Source organism: Trichosurus vulpecula, chromosome 9, assembly GCF_011100635.1.
Source record: "Trichosurus vulpecula isolate mTriVul1 chromosome 9, mTriVul1.pri, whole genome shotgun sequence".
In the NCBI taxonomy this organism is placed as follows: Eukaryota; Metazoa; Chordata; class Mammalia; order Diprotodontia; family Phalangeridae; genus Trichosurus; species Trichosurus vulpecula.
Window position 1 is genome coordinate 132,573,902 of NC_050581.1, and position 15,995 is coordinate 132,589,896.

The window sequence follows — 15,995 nt, forward strand, 5'->3', positions numbered from 1 at the left end:
CCAAGGACAGTGGGCCTAGCAACAGCCCAGTCTGATGGAAATGAGTCAGAGTGAGGATGGGTAAGAAGGACACTAACAACTGGGAATTCCTCCAGAAGAGAGCATCCAGGACAAGGGAGGGAACTAGAGATCACATCACACAAGAATTAGGAACTGGGGATGTTGCTGTTTAGCTTGGATAAGTGGGGACTTAAGGGAGACATGATAGTGGGCATCAGGTCCCTGAAGGGTAGTCATCCGGAAGAAGAATGAGATTCTTGGTTCCAGAAGGCAAAAGCAGGGTTGATTGCTGGAAGCTGAAGGGGCAAACTCTCTTGCCATGGAAGGAAAATGAAAACCACCCAAAGGGGACTGAACTAACATAGGAAATAGTTCATTCTCCGTCAGAGGCTAAATGATTACAATCCAGAATCGGTGTAGAGGAGATTACTGTTCAGGTATGGGATTAGAAGTTTTCTTTGGTCCCTTCTGAATCTGAGTTTCTGTGAGGAAGTGTGAGAGGGAGGTCATTTGGAGGGCTTTGGAGCAGGATAGCAAAAAGATGAAGGAGATGAGGAAGGAAGGCTCAAAGTAAGAGTGATTAAAAGGTTGACTGAGACAAGGAGTGATGGGAAATGGATGAAGGTAGGTGAATAGGCTACAATTATATCAATAAACTTACTTTCTTCTTCCTGGGTCTTATTTTTAAGACTTTGAGAGTGGGGCACAGGAGGGCAAGTACAGTGTCTTTAGGGTTGTCTAGTTGTATTCATTCTTAGCAATCTTTGCAGATCACTTTTGTTGTTGTTGACCAAATACTACAGTGTACGTGAAAGAAAATGTTACCTTTGAAAACATTTGTTATGAATACTTCTTCATGTCACAAAGAAGAGAGGATTCAACGGAAGCTGACAGGTGGTGCTGCTAGAAACTGGTCCAAGAATATCTGTAGTTAGGGAGCCAGGAACACTAGTCACCAGAAGACTAAAGAGGCCACTGCCCAAGAATTACCAGGAGAGAAATATAAACTACCTAATCTGAACTTTTCTGTGGCATCAGTGGATTGTAAGGTCTCTTGAAATGGGTGAGGGGTGGCCCTCCCTGCAGTTAAATATTAAGAGAAAAACATAAAACCAAAGGGAAACAACGGGTTCATTTTGTCTTATCATCTCCCCTCCACCCCCACCCCCACCCCACCCCACAGCCCATATCACTAAGGCATTTAGTTCAGTTATTTCTAATGGTCTGTACACGGCACAGCAAACTAGTTAAAGGAAAGAAAGATTCAGGTTTAACCTACTGTTTCGTGGTTTCTGGGGGTGGAGGGGAGGACTGAAAGGAAAAAAAAGAAGAAAGAGGGAGACTGATTCTGTGACTCTCTCAATGATTCGTTCAGATGGATGTTGAGCACTCAAGAAGAAAGCACTGTGCTAGGCACGGAGGGATACAAGATGACATAAGATGCAGTCCTGGACCAGAAGGAGATCATCGAATCTTTGAATCTTAGATCTTTCCTCACTATTATTTCTATGTGAGAAGGTAGGTTAGTGAGTGTGAGGTGTGTGTGTGTGTGTAGCTGGGGTAGGGAACAGTATGGAGGTGATTCTGTACATTTGCCATAATGTAATTTGGGACATTGAGGTGGGGGGAGCACAAAGAAAGGGCCAAAAAGAAGGATCGTGGAAGGGGAAATTAAACCAGCCCTGGCTCTGACTCAGAAGTGAACCTTCCATAAATTCTAATCAAGTTGGAGAGGAAGGTATTCTATCTTCCTGACACTGTAGAGGGCCAAGAGGCTACAGAATTTTTCTGGGAATATCTCTTACACTTTCCCTAAAGAATGGCGGTCTCTTTCAGGGTACCCTTCCCAAACCCTGGTAACCTATACTTCCATACCTGACATCCAACATATCATAATTTCAGCAAGAGCATTTTCCTTCTCAGAAATAAAAGAAACAAAAATGTCTTAAGGATCGAAAATAATAATTTATGAATAATGATGAAGAGAACTCCAATTTATCGTATTTTCTAGGTAAATCCTGACTGTCTCAATGAATTATCAAAGGACCTGGTCCCATTCAGGAATTTGCCCCTTTAACAGCTATATGACTTTGGGAATATCACAGAACTGAAGAATCTAGAGCTGGAAGAAATCTTAGAGATCACTTAATCCAATCCTTTCATTTTTTCCGATGAGGAAAGTGAGACCCAGAGAGATTAAGGACTTGGCAGAGGCCAACTAGAATAGAAGAGAGGAGATGTGAATCCAGTTTTTTTGTTTGTTTTTGGAGGGGGGAAGGCAGGGCAATTGGGGTTAAGTGAGTTGCCCAAGGTCACACAGCTAGTGTGTCAAGTATCTGAGGCTGGATTTGAACTCAGGTCCTCCTGACTCCAGGGCTGGTGCTGTACTCACTGTGCCACCTAGCTGCCCCAATCCCATTTTTTTAACTCCAACAGCAGCTAGGTTGTGAAATGGCTAGAGTGCCAGGCCTGGAGTCGGGTGATCCTGAGGTCAAATGTGGCCTCAGACACTTAATAGCTGTGTCACCCTGGGTAAGTCACTTAACCCTGTTTGCCTCAGGTTCCTTATTTGTAAAATGAACTGGAGAAGGAAGTGGCAAACTACTCTATTATCTCCACCAAGAAAAACCCCAAATGGGGTCACGAAGAGTCAAGCACGACTGAAACAACTAAACGACAATACAAACAACATCTCTGGGTTAGCTGCAGTCAATTGGACTAAATTTTTTTCAATAGAGAGTTAATGAAGGCTGAGTCAAAGTAAGAGGGGAGAATCTGTAAGGGCCTATTCCTACTTACATATCCCAAGATAGTTTTTCTTTAGAACATAATATCACCCCATGCTGACTCACACTTGAAAGAAACAAAGGCAAGCAGGTGCTTGACTTGAGCAATGATGCAATTTTTCCATATGACTGTCCCTTGACTTCAGGCTAGACTACCTTATGGTGCTTATTAAACCACGACATATTAGTGACGGCGATCAGAAAGCCCAACTTCAAAGTACTGGGCATTGAGGGACAGCTTAGACAAGGAAAAGAATCAAAAGTACCCTGGGCTAACTGGCATGCCTCAGTTTCCTCCTTCACAAGGAAAGCTGTTGACACTAGAAGGACTGGGAATTTAAGAATACCTGGAAGGTGCAAGTTGCCAATTTACACAGTGTATTCTTTCAAATCTCTAAGTCCAGAGATAGTATGATACATGTTTTTATTTCCAAATAAAATTATAATATTCTTGCATCAAAAGATGCAAGTTCCCCATAGTGCTGTTGCTATATCAAATGGGGGTCTTTCATTCAAAGTCTGGAAGTCACCTATTCAACAATTCTAAAAAGGGCAGAATAGCCTTTAGATATTGTGCTGTTAATACTCTGAATCTGTAAAAACCTTATAAGTTATCTGGTTGCTATGCTTAGCCTCCAAATACAACAAAACAACATTTTCATTTAATGGGCTATGCTATCAGTAAGGATGTTTTAAAGACATCTCTAATGAGAGAAACATGATATCCTTACTGACTGTCCTTGGCCACAAAAGTATCACTCTGGCTTTAATTCTAACCACACACAAATTAAATATGTCTCTGCATGCTTCAGTATTTCATCCATAGCACATTCTGTGTTAAAAACCCAACATATTGCATTGTTCATTTCAGGAGAGAGGATAGAAAGGAAAAACATGTATGTCCGAAGAGTAGAACGAGAAGTCTGGAAACTCATCCAATAGAAGTTCATCAGAGAAATGAACAGTAAAGACAGAGTTTAAATAAAACACCTACGTTTGGGTCCCAGTTCTGAGGATTCTGTCCCATCTGCTTCACTGTGAAACCCTGGAGAATCCACAATATCTGTGTCTGGAGGAGGGTAGGGTGGGGGTGGGGGAAGCACTAACTGGGGTGGGCCTCGAGGAGAGCCTCTAGGAGGCTTCTGTGGCACCTGTCGTCCAACACCTATATGGAATCAATTGGCTAGTTACTTCCAAAGCTTTAGCTGAGAGACACCTTTCCTTTCAAAAAGAAATCTGAGACATTTGATCACAACTCTCCTCTCTCTCTCAATCTCTCTCTCTCTCTCTCTCTCACACACACACACACACACACATACACACACACACTCCAAATGCACATGCATTTTGTACATTTTATATATGGATGGATATGTTATGGCTCAAATGAAAAAATGTCCATCCAACCACAATTTGTAGTTTTTGGCAGATGTGGCTTGTGGACGTGCAGATGAAAATCTGAACTCTGTGCTGAAAAATGAAAGTGACTAAAAGTAAACATGCTTATTATTAATAATAATAGTAACTTACATTTATATAGCACTTCAAAACTTATAAAATGCTTTGCACTGATTATTTCATTTACTGAGGGACTTTTAACCTCATTTGAACAATGGATGTCTCAACACAAGTTAGTCACTAAATGAGTGAATGTATTTGTGTTACTTTTTAAAAAAATCTACCCATAAGTTGTTACGGACTGATCATTCAAACCTTCCCACACCTAGCATTTATTGGGGAAATGGGTTTTACGTGCACTACTATTAAACTGACAGAGATAGGGATCCGTGATTTCCCTGGTATAAGGAACTGCCAGGGGAAACTTTACCAGTGCGGGTTGGTATCTTCTCTGCAATTCAGAAATCTTGAGAGTTACCTAGAGTACAGAGAGTTTAAGTATCTTCCCCAGGATCAAATGGCCAATATAGACGTCAGAGGTGGAACTTCAGCTTAGGCCCATGGCTGGCTCAGTACCACACTGCTTCTCGTAGAGCGCTTCCTATTATTTCTTCTACAGCTGCCTCATTCAAGGGTCAAATGGATGAGTTTAGGAGAGAAGCTGAATAGTGTAGTGGGAAGATCAATACAAAGAATCAGGACACCTGGGTTCTGATTTACTGAGGCCATTGAAGAGATTCTGCTATTAGCCATGTGTTTAACACAAGGAAAGCCACTTAACATCACCAGGCCTCAGTTTACTGACTTAGAAAATGAAGGTTCTGGAAATAAAACATTCTAGTGTCACCTGCTAACTGGCTGATTTCACTGGGTACTCTTTCTTCCAAATCATTTATTAAAAACATTAAATAATACCACGTCACTGATTTTATTGTGAACTCTTCAGTATCTGAAGAAGGGACTATCGATTTTCACTTGAGTTTTTTCTTTCGGCAAATTCTCTAATTGTGTCAAAACGCTTTCTAGGCAGACTAGAATGAAACCATGTCAAATTAGAGGTTGGCTTTTAAAAAAATCTAAATAAATAATGTGCTCTGGTCTCACTTTGCTCACACCTTTTCTTCCTTAGAGTAAAATTCATTTTGGTGGATATTTTCTGGGCCATAACATATACATATTAATAAGATTAAACATGCATAAAGTGTGATGATAAAGTAATAATATTACTTCCCAAAGTAACACATTAAAAACCATCCTCAATACTTTGTAGTCCATGAACTTAAAAATACACAGGAAACAAGCCAAGCACAGGATGGCAAAATACTAACTTTTTGGTTCATGTTGTAAAGTAAATTATTTTTATATAGAGAAGGGGAGGACAGTTTAAGCCTAATTAGTTAGCTGATCCATATTGCCTTTAATTTAGACCATCTTGATGAAAAAACTTCAGTTACTTTTTAAGAAGTGAAAATGGCTTTTCTCCTCTAAATGGCCATACTTCTAAAATGTGTTCTCAGAAACTGCACAGATTTCCCTTTTTTCTTTAATATATCCCTCCATATTTAGTGGTATTAGTGTAGCATGTTCAGTTACACTTATATATAATAGTTGTGTGTTTGCATGAATGTATATAAAGGAGTCATATATAAAGTCTAATTCCAATGCCTGATTGTGGCTTGGAAGTAAGCCACCAAAAAAAAAAGGATCATGCCAGAGCAAGGAAAGCTGCTGCGATGGGAGAGATCCGAGGAGCAATTCAGAGATGGGAACACAGGTTTGTCATCTGAAAAAAGGAGGGGGTATGATTTGCTCAGTGGAAGGAATACTCACACTGATGAAATAAAAATGTATATATATACTTGAGGGGAGGTAGGGGAAGCAGGAGAGAGAGGGAGACAGAGGAAGGACAAGGAGAGGAAGAGGAAAGAGGGGGAGAGGAGAGACAGGGAGAGGGAGATGGAAAGAGAGTGAGAGAGGGAGAGAAAAGAGAAGGAAGAGAGGGAGAAGGGAAGGAGGAGAGGGAGAGAGAAGGAGGAAGGAGAAGAAGAAAAAACAGAGGGGAGAGAAGGGGCGGGAGAAGCGAAGGAGGGGAGGAAAGAGAGAAAGAGACAGAGAAGAGAGGGAGAGGGGGAAGCGAAAGAGAAGAGTGAGAGAGGGTGGAAAGAGGAGGGAGAGATACAGAAAAGAAAGGAGGAAGGAAAAGAGGGAGAGAGAGAGCGAGGAAGGAGGAGAGGAAGAGACAGAGAAGAGCGAGAGAGAGAGGCAGACACTAGATTGAAACCTCTTGTTGGACTAGCAGGTGTCTCCCTTCTCCTGAAATAGGATAGTTCTAGTCCAGATTTAGGTCTGACTAGATCAAATCCATGTTGTTGTCACTTGTGTTTCTAACAAGGGGTATTAGATGTAGTTGTACAATTCTTAGATCCACATATCTAAGGTCTTTCTTCCATTTTTAGACAGAGAGTTTTAAAAGAGGATAGGTGTTTAGTCCTTAAGAATAAGCCTGTGGTAGGACATATGCAATTTGCTAGAAACCTAAGAGATGATTTTTTTGAACAAGCAGATGTTTGGCAGAAATAATGGCTGAGGGTGGGGGACGTGTCTCATCATGGGATTGGAAAAAAAAGGCTTATGCAAAGGTGATGTGGAGATAGGAATTTCCCAAGGAAAGAAAAAGAGATGGATTTATATGAAATATGGGCTCAACTATTTCTCAGTATAATGAACTCCCCGGACCGTGAGCTGAGCCAAGTGGTTCTTATTAAAGTTTCAGACACCCACAAGGAGACATGGCAGGGAACTCCCTCACAGGAGCAGATACTGTCTTAGATGTGCTGTGAGACACATGGTCAAAGGCAGGTAATTACAGAGCATATTCAGGCACATTATCATCTGGGATAATGAGCTCCAATGGACTGGGGTATTTTCTCATAACTGACTTTTCTATGCTCTTCAGCAGTTGTTTTTTTATACAGTTCATTTTTGAAATCCCTTCACTGTATAATCTTTAAATATCTGTGTTCTTGAATCAGTGAACCTTTTTCTTATAGAAAAGTTATCTCAAGTTTACATTTCTTCTTTCCTTTCCCTCCTTGAAGCATTTTAAGGCCTCTACTTCTACATGTAAAGAATTCATAAATGGAGATTAATTTCAAGGATGACTTGGTGTGTCAAAAGCAAATGGTTCTTGAACGTGGTCAAATGATGCACAAATATCATGGGGCTAAAAATAATCATTTTCAGCAGATATCCTTTAAAAATACTTCCACAGGTGCCAAATGCATGGATTTACAATCTTTCTCACACAACACAAACTCATATTCATTCTATTCCTTCCTGATTTCCTTTCCCTTTTGCCTATCATTCAGCTACAAAGTCTGCACATGCCCCCATCAGGCAAATGCTCTTATTTCCAGACTTTCTTTCTTCAGCATAAATATTTTTCCATATTACATTGCAACCCTGAAACAAGCCTATTTTCATTGTTAATAGCAAGCCTAGAAACTCAAGCAGAACCAATACACAAGGCACGTGCATAAACCAAGCAAAGAAAGATGGCTCTCACCCATTGTGCTCTTCCTGTTCTCCTCCTTATCATCTATCCTGTTTGGGATAAGGGGAGTTGATGGCGGTGGTGGAGGTGGTGGTGGTGCTGGGGCACGTCTCTTTTTCTTCTGTAATTCGTTCTGCGATGCTTGTGATACCTAAAAAAGGAAAAAGCTGGGATTATATTGGGCAGGTCATAGTCTACATGGGTTTTATGGAAGTTGATTCTGTATACTAGTTGTTGGTTCTTTGTTTCTTAGGGGAGTGGTTCTGGACCTGTGATTTCACTAGTGCAGGCAGCTCTTGGTAAGGAATTTCTCTGACTTAGTCCTAGAAAGATATCTGGGGCCTTGAGAAGTTCTGGACTTTGCTCAAGGGTCACTGAGCTAGCATCTTGAGGTCAGCTGTGAACTGGAGTCTTCCTGAATCCAGGTACAGCATACACTGTGTCACCTAGCTACAAAGTAGGAAGAATAACAGCAGAAGGGGTAATGCTGCTACTACTAGCTTTAATTTATGGAGTGCCTACTATGTGCCAGGCACTGTGCTAAGCCCTTTGCAAATATCATCTCATTTGATCCTCACAACAGCTCTGTGAGGGTGCTGCTAGTATTACCCCCTCCTTTGACAGATGAAGAAAATGAGACAGAGGTTATATGACTTGTCAAAGGACAGACTGCTAGTAAGGGTCTGAAATCAGATTTAAACTCAGGTCTTCCTGACTCCAGGTCCAGTACTCTATCCACTGTGCCAGCTAGCTGTGCTAGCTGCCTAATAATTCACAGGAGAATAATCCCAAAAGGAAATTTACAATAAAATCCTTTTTTATGTGCCTAGAGATAAACACACAACCTCTAGGTGACACATTCGTTCTCATACACAGATACCAATGAGACTTCTTGTGGCATTCATGACTAGAATATCGATAACTAGGAGAAGGTTGTGGAAGGGCATAACAAAGGAGCAGAAGAGATTAAAAGGAAAAGGATGGATGGCCCAACATTGCACGTGGAGATCTAATTATGTGAAGAAATCCTGAAACCAAGGCAGGAAAGCACAACAGGAAGCATTCAGTTGATGATCAATGAAGAGAGATACTACTTGACGGAGTATCTTAGACAGAAGTAGGAAACAGTCCATAAGAAGAGAAGCAGGTCAGGAAACATCCTAAAATAGATACAAAGACATGATACAGCAGTGATGGAGGGACTTCAATTATCTAGGTATCTGCTGTTGGTGTTTTTGTCAAAGGCAGAGCAGCAATAAATCTTTGGCTTGCCTTAATAATGTCATCAATCAAAAAAGGAGAGTAGGCAATGACATAAATTGTTATTCTGTATTTGAATCTTACCAACAAGGAGAAACTGGTTGTTGAAGTGGAAATAATGAGAATCTTGGGGAGAAGTGACCATTTTATTTTAGGATATTTGAAAGAGGTGGACATTGTATAGACCTGGGAAGAGTTAAAGGCAAAAGAAGTCAAAAAATATAAGCAGGATCTCATAGCCAACAATTCTACAGGGTAAAGTCAGCTCAAGAGAAATGGGAAGCTCTTAAGAATGAAATCCAGAAGACAGCAAGCCACAGTTTCAAAGAAGATAAAAAGAGTAGTTGTTTAAAGATAAATGATGAGAGATGCACAGCTAATCTGGTATAATAAGATTTTGAAAAGACAGCAAAAGGGAGAAAAAGAGGATGGACACAAAAGCAGTAACATAGTTATTTCTTCCAGAAAATTTGGGATCTAGTTTGAGTCTGGTGACTTCAACTCACTGTATTAGTCAGTCAACAAGCCTTCATTAAGCACTTACTACATGCCAGACACTGTGCCAAATGCTGGGGATACAAAGAAAGGCAAAAATCGTCCCTGCCTTCAAGCAGTTCACAGTCTAATGGGGGAAAGCAACATGCAAATAACTTGGTGCATATTAGATGCACGCAGAGTAGACGAAGGTAATCATAAAGGAGTGTTGCTCTGTATACACTTAACATTTATTTGAGTACATGTTGACACCTCTTCCTTTACTTATTGTTAACATGTATTGTTTATTACTACTTCATTCATTTAAACATTAAGCAACTATCCGTGCAGAGTACTGGGGGATGTACAATGAAAAGTTTATCAGACATTATTTCTGCTCACATGGAACTTAGAGTCTAATAGAGATTTAGACGTTATACTTCAGCGTTTTGAGTTCACATCTTTCTGATCATCTATTCCCTCAGGGTTCTGCTCTGTTTTCCCAAATTAAAAAGGGCAACGTGTCAATGTGTTAATGTGATATGGCTAGCCCCTTCTACTTTTCTAGCCCCATTTTCCTTCCCGGGTAATACATATGCATTTCAAAAGGGTCCTTCTGAAGACCATGTGTCTTCAGGTCTAATTCAAAAGAATGATTAAAATGGCATGAATTTTCATTAAATAAGATAAAAGGAGGTGCCCCTATAACAGGAAGTGGACTGACCAAACCTTGGCAAGAGTTGTCTTAATTCACACTCTACAAATGAGGTCATCTCTTGTAGGAGCAGTCTGTGAAGTATAATAATAAAAGCTAGTATTTAGATATAGCTTATACATATTTACATATAATTGATACATATATAAATTTGTATATATTTACACATTATCTCTATAAAAATACCCAGCACTTAAAATCTGAAGGTTTGCAAAGTCCTTTACAGATATTATCTCATTTGATCCTCACTACTAACATGGGGGTAGGTGTTATTATAATCCCCATTTTACAGATAAGGAAACTGAGGCAAACAGAGGTTTAAATGACTTGTCCAGGGGTCACACAGCTAGTAAGTATTTGAGGTGGAATTTGAACTCAGATCTTTGCCACTTCAGGTTCAGGGCTCTATGCACTGTCACCTAGCTGCCTCAGTATTATGACCTGTTATTGATTCTATAAAAACAAACATTCATTTGCTATCAGTATCACTAAGTTACTAGCCCTAAAGTAGAATCATAAACTCTCAAAACTGGAAGGAGTCTAAGAGTCTATGTAGCCTGAACCATGTCTGAACAAGAATTTCCATTACAACATCCCTCAAGAGTGGTCCTCCAGCCTTTGCTTTAAGACTTCTAGGAAGGAGGAGAATCTACTATCTACACTTTTTCATTGTTATCAAGTTATTCTTTTTATTAAATGGAAATATTGCCCTGGCAACATTAGCTGAATTGGTCATTTTGTTTTCAGAGATTAAGCAGAACAAGGCTCATCAGTCTTCCACATGGCAGCCCCAGCAACACTTGAAGACTACCGGATGGTATTCCTTGAGTCTTCTCTTCTCTAAGCTACCTGTCCCTTAAACACTATTGAAACATTTAACTTCACCTGTAAGTACACCTCAATCCTGAATTCAGACAATTCAGTCTTCAAAATTAGTGTACAGTATAAATACAAGGCATATTTCAGGATACAAGCAACCTATCTTATCATTTGTGCTCTTTGGAAATATTCCAGAAATAAGAGAAATAGAATCACATTACTTTGAAAGAGATAGGATCATCGGGTGTCTATAGTAGGAAAAGTCTTTGTTCACTGAGTATTTTTTGTCCTATGTTTTATTTTATTTTACAGTTCCCAGGAAAGGCTGAAAGGAGTCCACCCAAATTTTGACTAATCCCTGGGGTCAACTAAATCACCACATTTGGTTGTTTATGTTACATTTCATTTGCTAAAAGCCCAAGGCCTCCTCCTTCCAGGTGTGCCAGTGAAAACAAATCCTATCATTGCCATCTTTGGTGATTCCAGAAAGAATAACACTGGGCACGCTTCATGGAAAGTTATGAGAAGAAACAAAAGTTGCTGTTCAAGCAATTTCTTTCTCCTTGATTTAAGAACAAAATGCACTAACAAGGAACATTCATCATGTGTTGTGCCTTTTTAAATGGAGTATTTTTTTTGTATTTTATTTTCCCCCAATTACATGTAAAAATAATTTTTAACATTTTAAAAACTTTGAGTTCCAAATTCTCTCCCTTCCTCCCTCCCTATCCCCCTCATTGAGAAGGTGAGCAATTCGATATAGGTTATACATGTGTAACCATGCAAAACATTTCCATATTAGTCAAGTTGTGAAAGAAAACATAGATTATAAAAAACTCAAGAAAAACAAAGAAAGTAAAAAAAAAGTATGCTTCAATCTGTATTGAGACACCATCCAAATCAGTTCTTTCCCTGGAGATGGAGAGCATTTTTCATCATAAGTCCTTCAGTTTCTTGGATCATCGTATTGCTAAGAATAGCTAAGTCATCCCCAGTTGATCATCTTACAATATTCCTGTTACTTTGTACACAGTACATTTCACTTTGTGTCATCTTCTGTAAGTCTTTTCAGGTTTTTCTGAGAGCATCCTGCTCCTCATTTCTTATAGCACAATAATATTCCATCACATTCACATACCACAATTTGTTCAGCCATTCCCCAATTGATGGGCATCCCCTCAATTTCCAATTCTTTGCCACCAGAAAAAGTGCTGGTATAAATATTTTTGTGCACATAGATCCTTTTCCTTTTTGTTTTTTTAAAATCTCTTTTTGGATACAGACCTAGTAGTGATAATGCTAGGTCAAAGGATATTCATGGTTTCATAGCCCTTTGGGGATAGCTCCAAATTGCTCTAAAGAATGGCTGAATCGGGTCACAACTCCACCAACAATGCATCAATGTCTCATTTTCCCCATATCCCCTCCAATATTTCACATTTTCCTGTTCTGCCCTATTAGCCAATCTAATAGGTATGAGGTAGTACCTCAGAATTGTTTTAATTTGCATTCTCCAAACAACAGTAATTCAGAGCATTTTTATATGGCTATAGATAGTTTTGATCACTTAATCTGAAAACGGTTCATAACTTTTGATCATTTATCAATTGGGAAATGGCTCTTATTTTTATAAATTTGACTCAGTTCTCTATATGGTTGAGAAATGAAGTCTTTATCAGAGAAACTTGCTTCAAAATTTTTTTCACAGTTACTACTGCTAACTGTGTTTCCCTCCATCCTAATTTCCCTCTCTGTGTATTCTATTCTCTGTCTTCTTTCACCCTGTCCCTCCTCAAAAGGGTGACTACCCCCTCCCCCAATTTGCCCTCCTTCTATTACATCCCTCCCCCCTTCTCTTATCTCTTCCCCTCCTACTTTCCTGTAGGGTAATACAGGTTTCTATACCCAACTGTGTGTGTATGTTATTCCCTCTTTGAGTCAATTCCTATGAGAGTAAGGTTAACTCACTTGCTCTCACCTCCCCCATCTTCCCCTCCACTGTACAAGCTTTTCCTTGTCTCTTTTATGTGCAATAATTTGCCCCATTCTACTTTTCCCTTTCTCCCAGTGCATTCCTCTCTCATGAGACCCTTAATTTAATTTTATGTTTTTTAGCTATCATCCCTTCATATTCAACTCACACCTTTACCTTCTGACTATATATGCTTGTTCTAACTGTCCTAATAATGAGAAAGTTCTTATGAGCTACAAGTATCATCTTCCCAAGTAGGAATGTAAATAGTTTAACCTTATAAAGTTCCTTTTGATTTCTCTTTCTTGTTTACTTTTTTATGCTTCTCCTGAGTCTTGCATTTGGAAGTCAAATTTTCTATTCGGCTCTTGTCTTTTCATCAAGAATACTTGAAAGTCCTCTATTTCATTGAATACCCATTTTCCCCCCTGAAGAATTATACTCAGTTTTGCTGGGTAGGTGATTCTTGATTGTAATCCTAGCTCCTTTGCCCTCCAGAATATCATATTCCAACCCCTCCAATCCTTTAATGTAGAAGCTGCTAAATCTTGTGTTATCCTAAATGCAGATCTATGATACTTGAATTGTTTCTTTCTAGCTGCTTGCAGTACTTTTTCCTTGACCTGGGATCTCTGGAATTTAGCTATTATATTCCTGGGAGTTTTCCTTTTGGGATTCTTTCTGGAGGTGATCAGGATTCTTTCCATTTCAATTCTACCCTGTGGTTCCAGACTATCAGGGCAGTTTTCCTTGATAATTTCTTGAAAGATGATATCTAGGCTCTTTTTTGATCATGGCTTTCAGGTAGTCCAATAATTTTTAAATTCTCTCTCCTGGATCTATTTTCCAAGCCTTTTTTCCCAATGATTTCACATTGTCTCCTAATTTTTAATTCTTTTGGTTTTGTTTTATTGCTTCTTGATTTCTTATAGTCATTAACTTCCATTTGCTCAATTCTAATTTTTAAGGTATTGTTTTCTTTTGGACCTCTTTTTGTATTTGGCTAATTCTACTTTTTAAGGAGTTTTCTTCTTCAGTGAATTGTTGTGCCTCTTTTTCCATTTGGCCAATTCTGCTTTACAATGTATTCATATCCTCATTGGTTTTTTTTGTACCTCTTTTACAATTTGATCTAACCTTAACGTGTTTTCTTCAGTATTTTTTTGTGTCTCTACCAAGCTGTTGACTCTTTTTTCATAATTTTCTTGCATCACTCTCATTTCTCCTCCCAATTTTTCTCTTGCTCTCTTACTTGATTTTCCAAGTCCTTTTTTGAGCTCTTCCATGGCCTGAGACCAATTCATATTTTTCTTGGAGGCTTTGGATGTAGGAGTTTTGACTTCTTAAAATATTCTTCTGAGTGTGTGTTTTGATCTTCCTTGTCACCATACTAACTTTCTTAGGTCAGGATTTTTTTTTCTGTTGCTTGCTCATTTTTCCAGTCAATTTCTTGACTTTCAACTCTTTGTTAAAGTAGGGTTCTGCTTCCAGGTGGAGTGTGGAGGGTGCACTACCCCAAGCTTCAGGGTTTTTGTGCAGCTATTTTCAGAGATACTTCTAGGGACCTGTAAGTTTTCAGTTCTTCCAAGGTGGTATGATCTAAGGAGAAGTATTTACTACTCTCCTTGTCTGTGTTCTGGTCTGAGAGTGACCACAAACACTCTTTTCTGCCCTGGAATTGTGACAAGGGTCCCTGCTCCACTGCTGCCCTCAGTGGTGTGAGTGTTCCTCCTTTCCTTGAGACTACCACCCAGGACTGCAACCCCCATCTGAGTACAGGCAAAGCAACAGAGTCCTGCCACAGTGCCAGGAAAGAGACCACCATAATCTGTTTCTGATCAGTTGTTCGACCCCCTTAACCTCTGTGGGCTGAGGGTTCTTGAAGCAGCAGCTGCTACAGCAGATTCAGTGGCTCCCAAGGTCTGCTCCTGGTTTGCTGGGGCCTGGTCTGTGCTTTTGCAGCCTGTTTCACTCTCACCTTGGTGGGGCAGATCTTTCCTGCTGACCTTCTAAGTTGTCTTTGGCTGGAAAATTATTTCACCCTGTCCTTTTGTGGGGTCTGCTACTCCAGGAATTGTTTTTATGACATTATTTAAAGGTGTTCAGAGGGGTTTGGGGGTGAGCTCAGGAAAGTTCCTGCCTTTTCTCCACCGTATTGGCTCCACCTGGAACTTTTTTAAACATTTTTCCTGTTGTAACAGACTTGAGCTAGAAGTATTTGTATAAGCAACTGCCACAGATATTTCATAATACACAATTTTATGGAAAAAAATCTGCCCTTTAAAATCCTTATGGGGAAATACACACGCAGCCAAAGTCCCTAAGTATTTGACATATATGTGTTAAGAGCCAAGAGGAAAAGAAAAAAACAATAACAAAACCCCCCAAATGCTATAGCAGTGAATACTTACTGTGCATTTTCAGGACACAGAACTAAATGCAAGCATTTCTAACTATAGATTCTATGGCAATATTCCCTGCCTCCCAAACCTAAGGTAAGGAAAAAGCTTTTTGCCTTAAAGAAAGAATCTTAGCCAATAGCACAGCATGAAGAAACATCAGAACTGAATTGCCTTGATCTGCAAAAGTAGTGATCCTCTAACTAGGCTAGGAAAATGTTAGCTCCCTTCCCTGCCTCGTTGAAGGAAATAAGCCCTTTGGTCAAAGAAGGACCTTCTGGGATGCTGCTGGGCTGTGTGTATGCTTTCACAGTGTGTGTATGTCTTTGAATGGATTAATGGAGGAGCCAGAGAGTCTGAGGAAGAAAAAAGTTTTTGTGTAATAATGCAGTTTGGGATTATTTTCAGGGGCATTCTTAGCACTAGTGACAGTAAATCAATCCCATAATCTAAAGTTGCTGAGTTTCAGCCTCAGGGAGGGCTTCACTCTGTTTGGGAAAAGCATGGCATAGTTTCAAAAAGCACTGGGTGTGGAATCTAAAGATCTGAGTTCAAAGCCTGCCTCTTACCACGTACTACCTGAGTGACAGTGGGTTCTGAATCTCCAGTTACTTATTTA

The 15,995-nt window shown here is 39.6% G+C and overlaps 1 protein-coding gene across 4 annotated transcripts in view; it reads right to left on the reverse strand.

The window, feature by feature from the left end:
• The window catches only part of COBL (cordon-bleu WH2 repeat protein), a 347,141-nt gene that overhangs the window by 97,237 nt on the left and 233,909 nt on the right, over positions 1 to 15,995 (reverse strand). For 3 of the 4 annotated variants that reach the window (XM_036737675.1, XM_036737674.1, XM_036737676.1), the window contains 2 exons: positions 7,750 to 7,888; positions 3,781 to 3,951 (listed from right to left, as the gene is read on the reverse strand). In XM_036737675.1, coding sequence (XP_036593570.1) covers positions 3,781 to 3,951; positions 7,750 to 7,888 — 310 coding nt within the window. The remainder of the gene's footprint in view (positions 1 to 3,780; positions 3,952 to 7,749; positions 7,889 to 15,995) is intronic. The other variant, XM_036737677.1, reaches the window with a different exon arrangement.